Source organism: Rissa tridactyla, chromosome 1 (assembly GCF_028500815.1).
Source record: "Rissa tridactyla isolate bRisTri1 chromosome 1, bRisTri1.patW.cur.20221130, whole genome shotgun sequence".
NCBI lineage: Eukaryota > Metazoa > Chordata > Aves > Charadriiformes > Laridae > Rissa > Rissa tridactyla.
Genome location: NC_071466.1, coordinates 76,774,045 through 76,792,647, shown reverse-complemented (window position 1 = coordinate 76,792,647; position 18,603 = coordinate 76,774,045). Strand labels below are relative to the sequence as shown.

Below are 18,603 nucleotides of genomic sequence, written 5' to 3'. Positions count from 1 at the left end.
AGGTTTCATATACTTGTGTAACGTTAGTCTAGTTTTTCCCCACGCTTTTAGCTTGCCACTATCCAAACCTATGGCTGGCGAGTAATTTCCCAACAAAACAACTCTTCTGTTAAGTTTTCCACTTCAGCAAAAACAAGGTATCGTACACTTGCTCATTTCCTGTCAGTCAGTCTGCTGCGGGCTCAATAGCTCCCAGGTTCTCTGCCATGGAGCCAAGAATCTGGAAGTCCAAATTCCAGCAACAACCTCAAAGCTCAAGGCTTCCTGAATCAGGTGGGGAGACAGAGAAGATGGCAGAGTTCCCTGAGGTTCTGGTCAAGACCTGGCAAGCCAGGGACAGAAGACTCCTCGGTGGGGACTTCTGCCAAGACAGGCAGATGCTCTATCTGAGAAAAGCCAAAATGAAAATGCTGTGGAATTTCCTTTCAGAGGGAAGTATAAAGATATAAAAATGTAGTTTTCATGCTGAATCTCAGCACATGAGTTTTCTTAACGTTGGTGCTTCCCACAGAAAGAAAATGTCACATCTTGAGCAGCTTTATCTGTAACTTATACCCTGCTAGGAGCAATTGTTTCCCGGCATGTAACTGATTACAGGAAGATTCATCAGGATTGTACCTGGATCTTGTTGCCATTAAAACAATACAGTAAATTAAAAAAGAAATTATTTACTGTGACATAAGCATCAAGAGTTTCATGGCTTGAACTGCTACTTCATGGTCCTTGTCCAGAGGCATGGACACAATTCGATCCTAATGGATGTAAAATGACAATAAAAAGATGTAACATGGTTTGTTCTCAATAAACACGTATTTTTGCTACAGCTAGATCATCTACACTAGTGGAGCAGAGATTTATTTTTATTTCAGTAGCTATTTCCTAAGAGACGTAAGGCAACTTGATTACTACCAAGTAGTTCCCCAGCCCCTGAAAATTAACAGCATGTTAATTTTTTAACTGAATTAATCATGCAGTAATATGATATTTTTATAGATGTAATGTATGCGTTCACAAGAAATCAACTACAGTCTACAAATTAAAAGTGACTGACATCTTGTTTCTAAGATGTTACTACTGGCATTTCAGTATGTTAAATGAAGGTAAGCCTCAAATTACAAGCATTATATAATCAGTTTCTCCCATCAACAATAAAGTGAGTGTACCTACACATTACAGAAGCCAGTGCCTTGCTGGAAAGACAATTTGGACTTGAGTCATAAAAGCACTTTGTGGAATAGCAGTAATACCCCTGACCTCCAGAATTAATACTATCGTAACTTGGTACACACGCAAACACCTCAGAAAACAGTGGAAATTTTCCTGTCCCATGCACCCAAGAACTCGCACTCCTCAGTGCGGTCTACATCTTTAAGGCATATTAAACCTTTGGACTTGCTTGCCTGGGGACTAACAGCTCTCTCACTGAACGTATCCTTTCTAAATCTCTAGATTCATTTTACTTTGCACCTTCCTTTTTCTCACAACCCAGCTGCAAGGTGTGGAAGTCCATGAATCCTGAGTTCAAACACTAAAGGGTAACAGAGGGAGCATGTGAAACTCCTGCTTATGGGAAATGGATTGATGGTTATATGATTGCATTTCCCATCACTAAGAAATCATTATTTAAGCTTTGAAAGACTCCAGATCAGTCTGTACTTTATGTGTAGCTGTTTGGGTTTCTTTTGTTTAGATGGGAAGGAGTTGTCGTGTTTGTGTTGGGTTTTTTGACTGGGAGATGGAGTTTGCAATAATACATTTACATGTCATCCTCCACACGGAGGGAGACTGCAGTACAGACTGGCGCTATTTCATCAGTCTGTGAATACCAATCTTGCAGTTGCTTATGCAACCTTCCTTTAATCAGAAGATAAAGGACTATCACAAAGCTGTTTAAAACAGATTCCAAGTTTCAATTGGTTGAATTATTTATTCTTAAGATACCAATATTAATCTGTTTCTTGTTCTTTGAGGATGTGCTATAGGTATTTTTTACCACTAGCAACTGCTTTGACATATAGGTTAGCCCTGCACCTGTTGCAAAAAGAGCATGAATTACCACCACATGCAGGCATTGATTATGTACTGATTCAGAGGGACTGACGTATCAATCACAGCACTTTGAGTTTTCTTATTCAAATACCAAAAAGGCCCAGCCCCATTGGGATAGGAGTAGCTGATGAAATCATTACCAAGGGCAGTATCAAAAAAGTAAAGGGCTTACTTCTTAAATGAGTCAGGATGTTGGAATACGATAAAGGCAGTGTACAGGGCCAGTGCAGTCACAGAACAAGCTCTCAAAATTACAGCATATCATCTGACTTGTTCAGAAAGGAGATAAGGGAACCTTCTTCAAGATTCATACTGACATGGTGAATCAATAGAGAGCCATTCCCACATCAGTGTGGTATGTGGTCAGCCAATCCAGTATCTACAAGGTTAACCCTTTATCGGGAGCAGCAAAAAAAAAAGGGAACCGTTAGAGTATGAAATTCTTTGTCTTGTGCCAAAGATTCTGTAAAGAAATCTGGGCCGTTCTGGATGACTGGTGGAGATAATTGACCACCGTGCCTGCTAGCACAGTTTTGTGCATGAACTAAAGTGAAACAGAAAATTCCACAGAAACAGAGGGATATTTCTCTGCAAAACTCCTTCATCCACTCAGTCAAGTAGGCTGCTCCTGCAGTACTCTAAACTCAGGTCAGTCAAGACAGTGGGGAGATCAGCTCTGATCAAATCATCAGGCCCTGCATATACACCCAACCCAGACTTCAAAAATAGCAAACAGAAATCTATTTACCTTGAATCTGCCAGTAAAGAGATCCATCCTGGAAACAAGTTCTTTTCTGCTATAAATTCCCTGCAGTCCCAGAAGACACTTCAACCGCACTTCAGCTTGCTACAAGACAAAGAAATCAGCTAAAAGACGTGTATCTTTAATTTTATTCACTACTGGCCAGTATATTACTAAATAAGAGTTCTTTGTGGGTGTCTACAGCAGACTACCCAAATACTGACTCATCTTCTTTACTGGTGATATCAGTACCATTTTGTTTGTATGCACGCATGCAGATCTCTCGCTCTCACATACGCGCGCGCGCGCACACACACACACACAGAGGAAGCCTGCAGTGAGTCAAACTTAAAGGTGACATCAAAGTTTGTGTTAGGTTCTCTAAGAGACACAGAAACTCTCACAGGCCTAATAGTTAATAAAAGCAACAGAATGCAAAAGATGCAGGAATTCTGCTATTCACCTGTTAAAGGGACACAAAGACAACACTATGGATGACCTACTTGCTACAATCAGGACTCTTCATACATCAGACTGTTTGCTTCCTTTCAACATTTGACTCAGACAACTGTTAAACACCAACAAGGACTCCGAGAAATTCTGGTCCAGCAAAAAAATTCCCAGAGGAAGAGGTACATCTCAGAAATGCACTAACTTATCATTGTGGGTTCACACAGATAGAGGCAAATGTTATGCTTTCTCCCTATTTCTGTTTTACATTAGAACACTATATTTTGATCATTCTAAGAAGAGAAGGGCTGCTTCGAATTTGGCCTAATTAGTTAACTTAGGCAAAATTTATTTATCCCTGCAAGGTGTTATTTCGTACTATTAGTACTGCTGCTTCATAGATGCTTCAAAAAGAGGACTTTTCCTTATCCAGCTTTTAAATTAGCTTATTCATATTGCTAAAGCTTTCAAATGATAAAGCTTTAAATGTCATTAAAAAAAGTCATTTTGAGCATCTAACATAGAAAAATTGTTACGTTCTGTAAACAATAGTGCTACGGGTATCAGCAGAGATACTTAAGTGAACTGCAGGCTTTGAATCAGTCTTCATGTTTCTTCCTTAATTCCTCTTGCTAACAATAGCAGTAAGAATAATCAAGGAAACCCAAGAAAGGCGACCACCTACACATAGGCTATCCATTACTACAAGTTCCTGTTCACCTGCTTAAATGGAAAGCAAAGGATGATTCCCAGCAGCAGGCTTTAGCCAACAGTTTTGCATAAGACAGCTTTTTGCTAGAAATATAAAGTGAAAGATCAATAGGTAACAATGAGTACTGCTCTCAAATCTGTCTGTGACACACCAGCACTACATATTCTATATTGTACTTTAAAATCAAAGGCCTTATCTGAAAAAGAGACACTCTCACCTTCTGCTTCCTACGGCCACAAGGGCACCACAGCACAGAACCCACAAACAGTCCCAGCGTGGTACCCATCACTGCACACCGGCACAAACTCAACTCAGCCAATTTCCAGCAAGCCTGGCTTCAGCTGCCCTCAGCATTTCATCACAAGGCTTTGCTTGTGAATAGTGACTGCATTTGTGCTTGTGGAAAAGTTAAAAAAAAGGAAAAGGAAAACAAGGTTGTGATGGTTTGTTGGATGGTCATATAGCCCTTGGCACGCAGCTAGTAATGTCATTTGCATTTGTCAGTCAGGTGGCATTCAAGCGTAGGTCTGCAGATATAAAGTTTAATACATTAAACTACACCACCTGCCTTCTAAGGTATCCTGTTGCCACCCGAAAGCTCTCAGTCATAACCCTTTATGTATATGTTTCTTTTAAGTGTTGAGAAAATTAACTCTAGTAACTATGAACAAATAACTACTTCTACTATGACTAGTTCTGCTGTTTTCCTATGTTTTCAGCTGCATTTTCTCCCTCTCAACCACCTCTCCTTTTTCTAGATTCATCACTCTTCAGCTTCTTGATCATTCAAGACTCCTTCACATCAGTCTAAAACTATCTCGCCACTTACATTCAGCTCCTTTCAACAGTAACATAGGCAAGTACAAACACCCAGCCACCTACTCCCCTCGCCAGAGCTACCATTCTAATCTTGAGGAAACACCTGCCTGCTTGGTCTTTCAAAGCTGTGACAGAGTGAAGGGGAATTATGGAAGCACATTTTCAGGATACTCTGAACACACGCTGTCCCTCAGCTGTATATTTCGAAGTATAGTATATATTCAAAGTAAGTATATTTCAACCCTGACCTGCAAACAGACCGGCAGAAAACATCAGTAAGACAGTGGGCAGCTCTAGTGACCTCAGAGAGCTCTGCATGGACTCCAGCACTGCTTAGATACATTCAGTTATGAGATTTCAGTCTCACCACTGTCACAGAGATGGAGCCATTCAATAAGGCTTACAGATACAGACTGGGACCTGGATGATTTGATGGTGTCATTGGGTCATTTTTTTCTCCTCAACACTCCACAGATAATAAATTGGGAAATCCAGGTCTACTTCTGAATTACTCCTGAATAGCAAGGACAATCCAGCTCACCTGTCCTGACAAGGTAAAATAATTTAAAAACCTGCTCTCACCTCCAAAAAAAATAAATAAAATTCAGTGCATATGCACAGAGCAGTAAACCACTATGTTAATATGACTATTTGAAGAAAGAAGTATTTCAGAAGTAGCCATAACGATGGGATCAGTTTTTATAGCCATAGTGAATGCGAGGCAAAACTAAAAAAACCTTTCAATTTCCTGAAATTTGACAAGCAGACCACATGGTCAGGACACACAAGTTCACTTCAACAGCAAGTTCCTTTTTCCACAGGATTTCTTTGGATGTTTTTCATAGTCTAATGAGAAAACCTCAACAACTTGCCCTGAAGTTCCCAACAAAGCTAGTTTAACATGATAGGAGGTCCCAGGCGTGCATCTCTGTTGTCTTTGCCTCCCTGTCTGCTGGCTCTGCCTTCTACTTTCCCCATTATTCTTCTTCATTGTCTTGATTTTTCTGCTTTAACTCTGAACTTTTACACAGCACTTCCCTTCAACACCTGCTGCTCAGAATTTAGTAGCTATATATTCCATTGTAAGTACACCAGTTCTTTGTACCTTTGAGCACAAGTTAGGTGCCTGGGTTTCATAAATGCCCTGATGGGTGACTGGGCTTACTTATAACATTGTTCGACTGCACACAGCTGTCAGATTTGGTATCAACTGTTACTTGGTCTTCAAAAATAAAAAGGTTAAATTATTCCTCGCAGATGAACATAAACTACTCAAAAATGTATCTTTATAGCACTGTTCCACAATTCTTACTGGGCCAAAGTAAGATCCTCATATGCAATTTTGAGCATATTACCACTGAATTTGGAAAATCTTCTTGCACCTAGGAAATAATCTTTGACATAAAAATATAATGTTTCATATCAGGGTATAATGGTAAAATGGTATCTCATGGGGAAGAAAGAACGATTATATTCCTATAAAGGAATAAATAATAGGAATAAAAAAAACTCCAATAAAAGACTTTGAAGACAAAATGTTAATTTTATACTTACTTCCCCCTCCCCTCTCCGCTTTAAAGCCTTCCAAATGACTGAACTTAATCTCTGTTTACAGCACTGTAGATGATCCTGGCCAGGTTTTCCCCCACCATTAGAATACTTTTGTGGTTATTCCACTCTGGGGCCTAAATTATCTGGCAAACTTCTCTACATTATACTCTAAAAGAAAATTGTCTCTGGGAGGTATCAGTTTCTTGCCGCCTACCCCCAACAAGATGGGACAGAAATGCTTATTAAGGAAGAGTAGTGGGAAATAACATTCAGATGTATATAAAAGCACTGCTGCCCCTGTTGCTCCCAAAAATGCCCTGCTCTCATTTTGGAATCAAACAATTTCACAGTGGCTGCAAATCACAAAGCACAGCGGGGACTGCAACCACCAGCAGTGGCACGCTACCAGGTCTTGGCCAAATGTGGAATACAGCACACTTCTCACTTTATCTCACTCTGCTTGCATCTGCATTGCTTTCAGATAATAAGCTTTAGAAAAATCACCTTTTCCATCTCCCAATAAATGACAGTGGATGAGCTACGTGCATTAATCAGAGACACCATCTGTTAATTTTCATTGTACAGCACTGGGAATGAAGACACATCATCTTCAAAAATGACTTTCTTTTGAGAATTCTCCCAATTGAACATATACTAAAAAGATATTCTGAACAGATAAAAATTTATGCAGGAAAAGACAACAGTCTTTGATAGATGGGTTGTTCTGAAAATCTAACTACTACCTTTACAGTAAGGGCACAACGCAGGGAAGCAGGAGGCTTTGTGCTCCCCCTCCTGGATTCGTGGTAAACTACAATTTTATTCACAGAACACAAACATTACCTTAAGCTGACACAAAACTGAGGACGTTTCAGAATTTATACAGAAGTTATATACATTTTCAGAGGTGGCCGGCAGAAGTACAGTGTGCCAATTTCGGTACTTAGCCATTCATGATAAATATTCCTATCCCCCTAAAATCTCTCATGCATTTCAGAAGCATGAGAAAAAGCATATTTTTGAGTTACTGTTTTCTTTTGGTTGGGGGTTTTTTTGTTGTTTTATTGAGGGGTTTTGGTTTTTTTTTTAAACGTGCCTCTACTCAAAAATAAAAAACAAACTTACTATAGGGAAAAGGAAAAAAACCTTCGGGGAAATGACTAGCCTTTCTGTAAATATTTTCTATATCCATGTAATTCCAAATGACAAATGCAACATTGAAGACTATTTTACTATAGGCAATATTTATTTGTTCATTTTTATAATATAAACCAAAATTTTAAATATAGCCATCAAACCTGAAAGCAGAATTTTAGTCGACGTTTAACATCGCATGTACTCAAAGGATATAGGCCATTTTACAATTCAGTAATAGCTTCTGATTCAGTAACACAGAAAAAAAATGCACACACAGGGACACATACTGCTACAGAACTGGAAAAAAAAAAAATGTTCTCTGCTACAATGGCTTTAAAAATAAAACCTGAAATGGAGAAGTAAATTCTTTTTTGTACCACCACAATCTTAAATATATACTCTCAAGAATTTAAATGTTTAAAATTCCCATCTGCTGCCCCCAGTAAGAAAAATTAAAACTTTACCTTATCATACAGCATCCACCCAATGTATTTTAAGTAGCTATCATTTAAAAAAGCATCTGGGTATGTTTTAATCCAGCTGCCAATTTCTTCAATGCAAGTTGCTCGGATCTCGGGGATCACATCACTGTGAAATTATAAAATTATAATATTAATACGTGTATATACAGGTATTACAGGTATCTTCATATTAATGTTCTCAGTCTTCAATCAACAATTAGGCCACTTTTAGGTACAAATTTTTCAGGCAATAATTATTTTTTAATTCTGGATATGTTTTCAATCACAAATGCACTGCTCTACAGCCAGCAGGAAGAACTTAAGAAACATACTTTTATGAGAGGTCTTTTCATAAACCCAAATCTTTAAAACAATTTAACTGCTACACTTCCCTTGACACCATCAGTGCCTCTAGGATATTTAACTTGATTCTAATACCTGCACAATTTGAGCAAGAGTTTCTTGGGAATGCAGATACACATCGCAGCTTTGTTTTTATTCTTACCGGTAACGGTTTAGAAACGTCCCTTTGAAAATAGCATTCATCATGTTCTGTATCTCCAGAAGCTTATGCTCATACTGAAAAACAAAGAGAACTGAATGTTAATATTGGTCCCACAATTCACTACGCATGAAAAATTTGCATCAGTGCACTTAAAACGCTGCTGTGGTGCATATCGCCAGCATTTACACATGCTACGAACAAAAAACAAGTGGTCTGTTCTACACTAGCAATTGGCCTTTTTGTAGCTACATCCTGATGAAAGATTTGTCAGATACCAGCTACTAGCCTGGATAACTGGTACAGCACATAATATGTTTGATATCGTGAGTGTTAATCTATCAATACACAGAAAGAAACAGCACAACTACTCAGTAATCTTCACATATAGGTCCAAATTCTCTTTTTATGCACTTGAACAGAGATGGAAGGCAGACAAGGAAATTTTCAAAATGCACCTATTCTGCAATGAGCATGTACTTTAACCAAGCCCTGAAAATCTAGTTTGGAACTTCTGCAAATTTCTAGGCCACTTAAGAACATTCTGTCATCAACAGAATTGGGAAGGGTGACAGGTTTGTTTCCCCCTACCCACAACCCACATATTTCCTCTATTTTTCCCATAAGATCAGACTTATGATGATACTAAAAAACCCTGTCTCACCCAAACACTTCTTCCCACAAAAATGGGGTTGTTTCTATAACAGAGAAGTCCACGGGCATTCAAAGCTCAGAACAGAAGTAACTGATTCTAAGGTCAGGAGAGAAGGAACTACGCTTGATGTTCATACATCAAGTCACCTCTGCCCTCAAGCCAGAATTATTTCTTACAGTTAAAGGCCTGGCTCTGAGTTGATACAGAGCTGTCTGGCTGAGCAGGGAAGAAACGGCAGAAACTGAACAGCAAGAAAGATACAGGTCATACCTGAAGTTATGACCATTTTTACAATGGTTTACTCAGATGACAGCTATTCCGTGTCCTTTTTCGTTCATTGAAATTCAGTTCAAGGACTAACATTTTGGCTTATAATTTGTACAAGCCTATGCAAAACAGCACTCCCACACCACCAGAGCTACTAATGCAATTACACGTGTGTGCAAATCCATATTTGTGTACAGATCAAGGGCTAATGATGTCAATTTAGAGAAGTAATTAGTAGGGCAGACATCACAAGTTAACAGTACATAGGTCAGTTATTACCTTAATCATTTTTCTACCTCTTAATCTAGCCAGTCACGACCGCTCTGCACCATGCATTAGACAAACATATAAACCTCAAAAAACTGCAGTAACCCAAAAGCAAGCTGTCAGCAATCCCTCTTTTTACATCTTCACACATCTCCCATAGAGAACACCTGCCTAACCTCTTTCCTTTTTCTCTCTAGTTGGTCAAGTCTGTAATTGGTCCTCTTGCCACTTATCCTCTTCTTCTCCACCTCGTATAATCTTTGAGCATTGTGCTTGTTGACATCAAGGTTCAGATATACGCTTACAACTGCTGTCAGAAGTTTCATTGCTAAAAAGGAAACAAACCCAGCATATTTAGTCTAGCTCAGATATACACAGTATAAATACATTCACCACTTTACCACAAAAAGGATATGGTTAGCCAAATCCAGTTTATTACCCAAGCTATGAACATTACTAGATTACAGTAATTTGTTTTAAAATATAGTGTTTATTTTAAAGGCAGACAATAATTTAAAAAAGGAAAATTTAGAAATATTACTGGAGATCTACAGCTTTTGTCCAGAGTTCTAGCCAGAGGTCTCGTCAGAGACATAATTTACTAGACAACTCTCTTATTTTATATAATTTTGATTTTTCTGCAAAAGACTCTATTGCTGTGGAACAGGTGATTTTTCAGCACCCTCTCCGGGAAAAAAAAAAAAAAAACAAAACCAAAGCCAAACACAACACAACAGTGAAGTTGGACCATAAAAGACTGGGAATCTTGATATTTTACTTGAATTGACAAAAATTCATGTTTCTTTAAGGATCACTAAATTCTGGTTTGCGTAGATTTCACGTGGGGTTTTTAAGCCTTCAAAGCCAACAGTGTGCTTTAGAACAAATTATACTTTAAATATTCTTTGTATGTCTTTAGGAAAAAAAAAAAACAACAACAAACTACTAGCTTTAGTATCATCATGCTGCACGAAAAAAAAATTGTTACAAGCAATGTTCTTTTTAGCACAGGTACCACAAGAACAGCTTTCCAAAGGAAGCTTTCATAGGTGAAGCATTTAATGTAACCTCGTCACATTCATTAGTGGAGGGAGGAAAATAACAAAATAGAAAACTGACTGTGAAAAATGAGTTATTTAAAAAAAAAAAAAAAAAATCAGAACACAGCATGCCAGACATTAAACAAATTTTCTTTAGAAAGAAAAAATGGTCTAGACCTATCATACACAAAGCATCCAAGTTTCATTCAGATACACGTGGGAACAAATTATTTATATTACAGTAACGTACATTAGGAGGAAGGCACTGTCAATACATAAGAGAACAACTGCTCCAGTAAAGAGAGCTTTTCAAATTTCGAGCAATTTTGTTTGTACACAAGTCAACAAAACTCATGATCTACAGCAACTCTGTTAGCTATTTTACCTGCTAAAGTGCTCGTGTGTCTAAATGCTCTGACCATGGAGTCCGCTAAGCCTGTAAGGAGCGAGATAATAGTGTCCATCAAGTAGCTATCATATAGGATGCTGCACTGGCACTGTTGGACAAGCACTGCAATGAATTCACAGAAGTTGGCCTTGAACTTCTTCCAATAGGGTCCTGTTCTGATCAGCGGGTAGTCTTCATTGTCCTGCACAAGAAAGAAGAGTCAAGAGAAAACACACTAATTAGTTTTGTTTGTGTATACCATTTACATCTCTCCCACTGAACATCAGAGAGTGTTTTGCTGACAGTCAGCTTCACCTCAGCTCCCCAACAACTTTGGTTGTGGTCATTACTCCAAAGTCAGGATACACAACTAGGTTACAAGCAAGCACAAACTAGCCTCGTTAGAGCTACTGTCATGACAGCTCACATCTGAAAGGAATGTATGTGAGGTAGCTGAGAACGGAGAAGTGGGAGAGGGTGCGTGAAGCTGCAGCACCACAAATAACTTTCACTGGCATAAACCATGCGCACTCCTGGCCTCTTTTACTTTCTCCCAAGTCGTAGTGCTTCCCCACTTCTTCATCCTTCCTGTTCCTGCAAGTGCGTGGTCATATCCAGGAGGAAACTGAAGTCACTGAAAAATAGCAGATACTTTGCCAAAATGTTTTTCAGTGGCAACAGTTCCCCAAGATGGTTCAGCATGTAATTATACAAATGCGTCTTAAACAAAAGATCTGACACTGGGGAAGCGAAAATAAACAACTGTGGTGTGTGGCAGGATGGGACTGTTTTCCTCAGCAGCACTGCCAGCTTAAGGAGTTTATCAAGCTACAGCTTAATGACAAATACTGAGTCACTTGCCTAGACCACCAGCACCTAAGTCTCCGAAAAACCTCCACAGAAACCATAAGTAGGCAGGACCTTTGACATTTTCAAAAAGCAAATTACAATAAAGTCATGAGAGCGTTCACAGTACAGTTGGTATGCCAGGAAGAAAGCAGACAGGTGGTGGTTCAAATGACTTCTCACAAAAAAGTGGTGTGCCTCATGTGAAAAGCAAGCAGAAAGACTTTGTAGATGCCAACCTCAGGCACATTTATTTCATTTGCACCTCACAGATCCCAGGAATGGCTCTGAATATTAATTTGTATCCTGATAGTTCCCAGATGTGAATGGAGCCAGGGAATTCCAAACCTTCACTCACTATGGAAAACATCACCCTGAAGGCCGGCCGCTACTCAGATGGTCGTTCAGTTGCTCAAACACCTTCTCAGATGTATTCTAACATGTAGCTTCACACCCACAACAACCTTCTGTACTTACAAAGTGCATTTTATGCACTTCTCTTTTAACTTTGTTTCCAAAGCACAGAACCCACTGCTTTCTTGAAAACTAAACACAAACACAGACTGATCTCAGGGATCTCTGCAACCCAAAGCACAGAAGAAATTCGGAATTTGTGATGTGTTCCTGACCAGGTTGCAAGAGTCAGTTCAGAGCCTAATAGTAGTAGCAAGTGCCAAGATAGAGAGGGAAGTCCCTAGCAGGCCCCATTAAATGCTCCTTGATCATTCTCCTGGAGAAACTGGCTGCTCATGGCCTGGGCAGGTGTACTCTTCGCTGGGTAAAAAACGGGCTGGATGGCCGGGCCCAGAGAGTGGTGGTAAATGGAGTTAAATCCAGATGGTGTCCAGTCACAAGTGGTGTCCCCCAGGGCTCGGTGCTGGGGCCGGTTCTCTTTAATATCTTTATCAATGATCTGGATGAAGGGATCGAATGCACTCTCAGTAAGTTCACAGATGACAATAAACTGGGTGGGCATGTTGATCTGCTTGAGGGTAGGTTGGCTCTGCAGAGGGATCTGGACAGGCTGGACCGATGGGCTGAGGCCAATGGTATGAGGTTCAACAAGGCCAAGTGCCGGGTCCTGGACTTGGGTCACAACAACCCCATGCAGCGCTACAGGATTGGGGCGGAGTGGCTCGAAAGCTGCCCGGCAGAAAAGGACCTGGGGGTGCTGGTGGACAGCCGGCTGAATATGAGCCAGCAGTGTGCCCAGGTGGCCAAGAAGGCCAACAGCATCCTAGCCTGTATCAGGAACAGTGTGGTGAGCCGGACTAGGGAAGTGATCATCCCCCTGTACTCGGCACTGGTGAGGCCCCACCTCGAGTAGTGTGTTCAGTTTTGGGTCCCTTGCTACAAGAGGGACATTGAGGTGTTGGAGCGTGTCCAGAGAAGGGCTACAAAGCTGGTGAGGGGTCTGGAGGACAAACCTTATGAAGAACGACTGAGGGAGCTGGGGTTGTTTAGCCTGGAGACGAGGAGGCTGAGGAGAGACCTTATCACCCTCTACAACTACCTGAAAGGGTTATTAAACATTGGAATGGGCTGCCCAGGGAGGTGGTGGATTCACCATCCCTGGAGGTGTTTAAAAAAAGGGTAGATGGGGCACTTAGGGACATGGTTTAGAAGTGGCTTTTGTCAGGGTAGGTTAAAGGTTGGACTTGATGATCTTAAAGGTCCCTTCCAACCTCAGCAATTCTATGATTCTATGACACAGACAGTAGAGAGATAACCTACAACGTTCAGGAAGTACCTACTTGATCACAGTAGCTTACTCCTCAATCTGAAAAGCAGCACAAATACAGGAAGACATCTCACTTTTTAAAAGCATTTCTACTGTCCATCTATATCATAATGGGATACTGTTTAATAGTAACATGCATACTGTAAATATGCAGACAGAACATAGGGCACACCACCTAAATTTAGGCACCTAACTTGGGATTCACTTAGATTCCCTCCATACCAGTAGAGACAAGCAACTCTACTTCCAGAAACCAAGTCAGATTAAGTACTTAACACAGGTTCTTCCAGAGAATCATTCAAAACACGCAACTGAGGCTCTTGCTTTGACTCATCCTGGAAACGTTTCTCTCTTTCAGTCTATGGAAAGAGAGGAAAGTCAAAATGAAGTGCCAACAAGGCCACGATCCTGCAAGTCTTTTATGGGAAGAGGCATTACAGAAAAGCTGTTTCCGTTCTCAAAATATTCTTCCCTTCAAACATCTATGTTTGCAAGAGAAGCTTTTGATGTAACAAGCCTTTGAATAAACCTGTCTGCCAAGCCTCTGTGTGCATACATCTGCGTGCATGTATGCATGCACGCATGCACGTATGTAGAACTTCCTGGAGGGGATGGGGAACGCTCTTGAATACCACTGCAACTTGACATACACCAGTCTATTCAAAATGCTAAGGAGCAATCCATCACATCCAACTCGCCAAGTCACCTTTCACCTCCCTTTAAAATCAATAGCAAGAAACAGGCACTTCAAAAGCATGAGTGCGTTCATCCAAATTAGCAGTCTAAAACTGACCAGATGAGGCAGACATCAGAAGTGCATGATTATCTCCATTCACTAATGCGCAGTTTAAGATGACTAGTTCTTATGTATTTGCCTACACAGGAAATACATCCATAAAAAATGCTACGCTACAGTTGCGGAGAACTACAAAAGAGCCTTACCATATCCACCGGCCAAGTAACTGTCAGGATCCAAGGATAGGCCACGAATTTCTTATACTGCAACCCAGTTTCCTGTAGTTCATGAGACAAAATTTTAAAAGCTTTTTGATGAAATGGCACAGTTAATTCATAAAGACAAAAACATCACAAACCATGCATCATATTTAAAAGCCTATTAAAACTAAAGACACGTGGCTCATAAAGTCCAATGCATTAAACAAAATCTAATCCCTTCTCATCTCATTAATTTTAAACAATTATAGAAGAAAACCACACTTTTATATAAAACCTGAGTTTGCTTGCTACAAGTAAGCTATAACTTGGTTTTAAAATCTATAAGCAAATATATACAAGGTATAATCCTCATCATTAATTCTAAGGTATGCCTTCCCAGCAAGTCTAAGTATATACCCCTTTACAAAATTTAGTAACTAGGTACTGTAAAACATCTAAACTCTAGAAAATCATTCTGAGCTTTTCAAATTATAGAAATTTTTTATAGTTTTATAGTTTATATAGTTTTCAGCACTAGTGTGACTTGATTCAGAGATGTTTCCTCAACTCTGCAATTATTCCAATACAAAAGGCACGAAATCTACAGCTCTATTAGGCTCAGTGAAGCACAACAAGTATTCCTATCCCCATTTGTCTGTATAGTTATGCATCATACTTACTCTTCCATTGCTAAACATTTAAGCAACAAAATGGGAGAGGGAAGGAAACCTATAAAAGAACAAAGAACTACTGCAAGAATAAAATGCTACATACAGGAAGAAAAGCAGAAGAAACAGAATAGGGTTTTGGGGTTTGTTGTTAGTTTTTTGTTTAGGTTGGTGATTTGGGGCTTTTTTGGGTTTGTTTATATTTTGGGTTTTGTTTGGGGTTTTGTTGTTGTTGTTGTTTTTTGGGTGTTTTTACTCAGGGATGAGATCTCTCTGAGGCACGTTTTTTCCAAACTGAACGGGCTCAGCTCTCTCAGCCTCTCCTCATATGAAAGATCATTAACCATCTTTGTGGCCCTTTGCTGGACTCGCTCCAGTAAACCCTTCTCTCTCTTGTACTGGAAAGCCCAGAACTTGACTCAGCACTCCAGATGTGGTCTCACCAGTATGAGTAGAGAGGAAGGATCACCTCCCATGACCTGCTTACAATGCTCTGCCTAATGCAGGCCAGGAGGTCATTTGTTGTCTCTGCTGCAAGGGCACATTGCTGGCTTGTGTCCACCTTGTCATCCACAAGGACACCAAGATCCTACTCTGCAGAGCTGCTTTGTGGTCAGTTAGCCTCCAATGTGTAGGGGTGCATGGGATTATTCCTCCCCAGGTTCATGGGGTTTCCTGTTGTAGAACTTCATGAGGCTCCCCTCTGTCCAACTCTCCAGACGGTTGAGGTCCCTCTGAACAGCAGAGCCACAACCCGGTCTAGCAGCTGCTCCTCCCAGTTTTGTACCATCTGCAAACTTGCTAAGAGTACGCTCTGCCCTATTGACCAGGTCATTATTAAAGATGTTAAACAGTGTTAGGAAATATCAAACCCTTGGGTACACCACAAGCAATTAGCCTTCAAGCTGGAGTTTGTACCACTGATCATTACTCCGTGGGCCTGGTTGTTCAGCCAGTTTGCAGTCCACCTCACTGCCCGCTTACCTAACTCATACTTCATCAGCTTGTCTGTGAGGATATTATGGGAGGCAGAGTTAAGTCTTACTAAGGTCAAGATAAACAACATCTGCTGGTCTCTCCTCATCCACCAACCTAGTCACTTCGTTATAGAAAGCTATCAGGTAGGTTAAGAACAACTTCCCCTTTGTAAATCCATGCTGACTGCTCCTGATCACCTTCTTGTCCTTCACGTGTTTGGACATTATTTCCAGAATTAGTTGCTTCATCGCTTTCCCAGGGATCAAGGTGAGACTGACCAGCCTGAGTTCTTCAGATCCTCCTTCTTGCCCTTCTTGAAAATGGGAGTGACATTTGATTTGAGTCTTCAGGAATCTCAGTCACCATGACCTTTCAAAGATAATCAAAAGGGGCATCGCAATGACATCAGCCAGCTCCCTCAGCATGCCTGTGTACATTCTGTCAGACCGCATGGTCATACCTATGTTCAGTCCCTTTCAGAGTTCCCTAACCTGATCCTCCTCCATCGAAGGTAAGTAGTTTTTGCTCCAGACTTACCCTCTAGTCTCAGGGATGTAGTATTTCCAAAAGCCAGTCCTACCATTAAAGGCTGAGGCAAAGAAGGCATAGAGTACCCCAGGCTCTTCTGTGTCCTTTGTCACCAGGGCCACCACCCCATTTAGCAGTGGGCCCATGTTTTCCTCGGTCTTCCTTTTGCTGTTGATATATTTGTAGAATGTTTTCTTGCTGCCCTTTCACATTTCTTGCCAGACTCAACTCCACTAACATTTGCCGCTAACACTAATGAGAATTTTGGGAGAGAGCATTGGTACATGGATATAGTGTTGCAATTAATTAATGGAACAGTAAAGCAATGGTTAAATCATTGAAATGATCAAGAATGAAGAACTACAGAAAAACCTTTAATTTTCCAATCCTCTGAATCCTAGAAACAAACAATATAAATCAAAACAGAAGATGAGGTACTCAAGCAGTTATCTGGTAATATTCTCCACTCTCATTACTACTTTCACTACTACTATAATTTGTTTTCAAAAAATACTTTTGAAATCACAGTAGTCCTATATGGCACTACTTCTCAACTAACTTAATCACTAAGTTATGCTTCCATCTTATTTATGAAAAAGATGAGAGAACTACATGTGAAAAGAAACACTAAGAGAAAACGACTCACTTGAAAATAACAAACAACTTTGGTCTTGTCACAGTTCTGCTTTAAGAGAGATTGGTTTAATCCTCAAGCATTTTTTCAATTACTTAATAACGGTGGTTAACATAAAATAGTTGCTTCACACATATTTTTTTCTATACTAACACTGGCTTAATAGTAGTCATAATATATCAATTAAACAAACTGAGAGATGTCTTTGTGGCAAAGTAATGGAAGCCTGTCAAGGAGGACTGTAAACGTGCTCAAGTGACTTGCAGCTGAAGGTGTCAAAAAACGCGTATCTCACACTAATTGTTGTTTAGTCTTGTGTGCTTGACACATCTGCACTTAGATAACATAGGCCTGTGATGGACTCACAGGCGCCTTATTGAACACCCTTGAGATTCCTGCCCTGCTGTCATAAAGATGAAAGCACAGTGGAAAACTATTCCTGCTTGAATCCCTGATATACAGGCAAGAACAGCAGGTTCGAACTCTATCTCACTAGCAAGGACTCTCTCGCTAACAAGCAAAAACTCTCTAGCAAGGACCGAATTTCTTAGTGCCTGTGTTCCCACTTGCGTGCCTCTGCCTGGGTGCTCTTCAGAGATCCCTCTGTTCATGAGGTATCAAGATTAAATTTACTCTTTGCATTTCATCCATGGTTCTGTGGTTGTTCCTGCATCCTGCCTGTGTGGGCTCACCCAGTCTTTAAAAATACTTAATTCTGTATAAATCGTTGTAGGAGGGTTTTTTAGTCTAAAAACAGGCCAAGAATTTCAGAATTCACTGGATTTAGAAAAAAAGAAAAAAAAAAACAGAGAGACACAGAGTATCTAACACAGGGATTATCACTTCCTTCACTACAGTAGCATGTCAAAATAGTGCCCCAAAAAACAAAGTTACTTTGTTTTTATAGCAGGTAGAATACAGCTTCTAAGGCAACTGTAGAACCATCTTTTCTGCCCACCAGGACAGGTGAAAAGGTTACAGAGCTGTAACACATCCAGGCTGATGATAGCAACAATCACATCTTCATACCCGCCAGAGTGCCTACCCTATCATGAGTGCTATTCAGGGCTAATTTAGTTGGGAAAGAAGTGCCAGATTACTAATTCATATGGCCAGACACATATCAGATCATTTCTGTCAAAAATTAGCCCAAATGCTACTACACTTCTAAAACGAAGAAAACCATGTTGGCAAATTCATCCTCTGTGGGAATTTCTACAGCAGCTGGTCTT

General features: G+C 40.2%; 1 protein-coding gene across 7 annotated transcripts in view; it reads right to left on the bottom strand.

Annotated features, from left to right (window-relative positions):
- LOC128904508 (cohesin subunit SA-2-like) overlaps positions 1–18,603 on the bottom strand; it is a 65,227-nt gene that overhangs the window by 37,666 nt on the left and 8,958 nt on the right. For all 7 annotated transcript variants that reach the window (XM_054188954.1, XM_054188956.1, XM_054188955.1 and 4 more), the window contains 7 exons: positions 14,570–14,641; positions 11,038–11,242; positions 9,789–9,940; positions 8,427–8,500; positions 7,925–8,048; positions 2,798–2,896; positions 673–752 (listed from right to left, as the gene is read on the bottom strand). In XM_054188954.1, the coding sequence (XP_054044929.1) occupies positions 673–752; positions 2,798–2,896; positions 7,925–8,048; positions 8,427–8,500; positions 9,789–9,940; positions 11,038–11,242; positions 14,570–14,641 (806 nt within the window). The remainder of the gene's footprint in view (positions 1–672; positions 753–2,797; positions 2,897–7,924; positions 8,049–8,426; positions 8,501–9,788; positions 9,941–11,037; positions 11,243–14,569; positions 14,642–18,603) is intronic.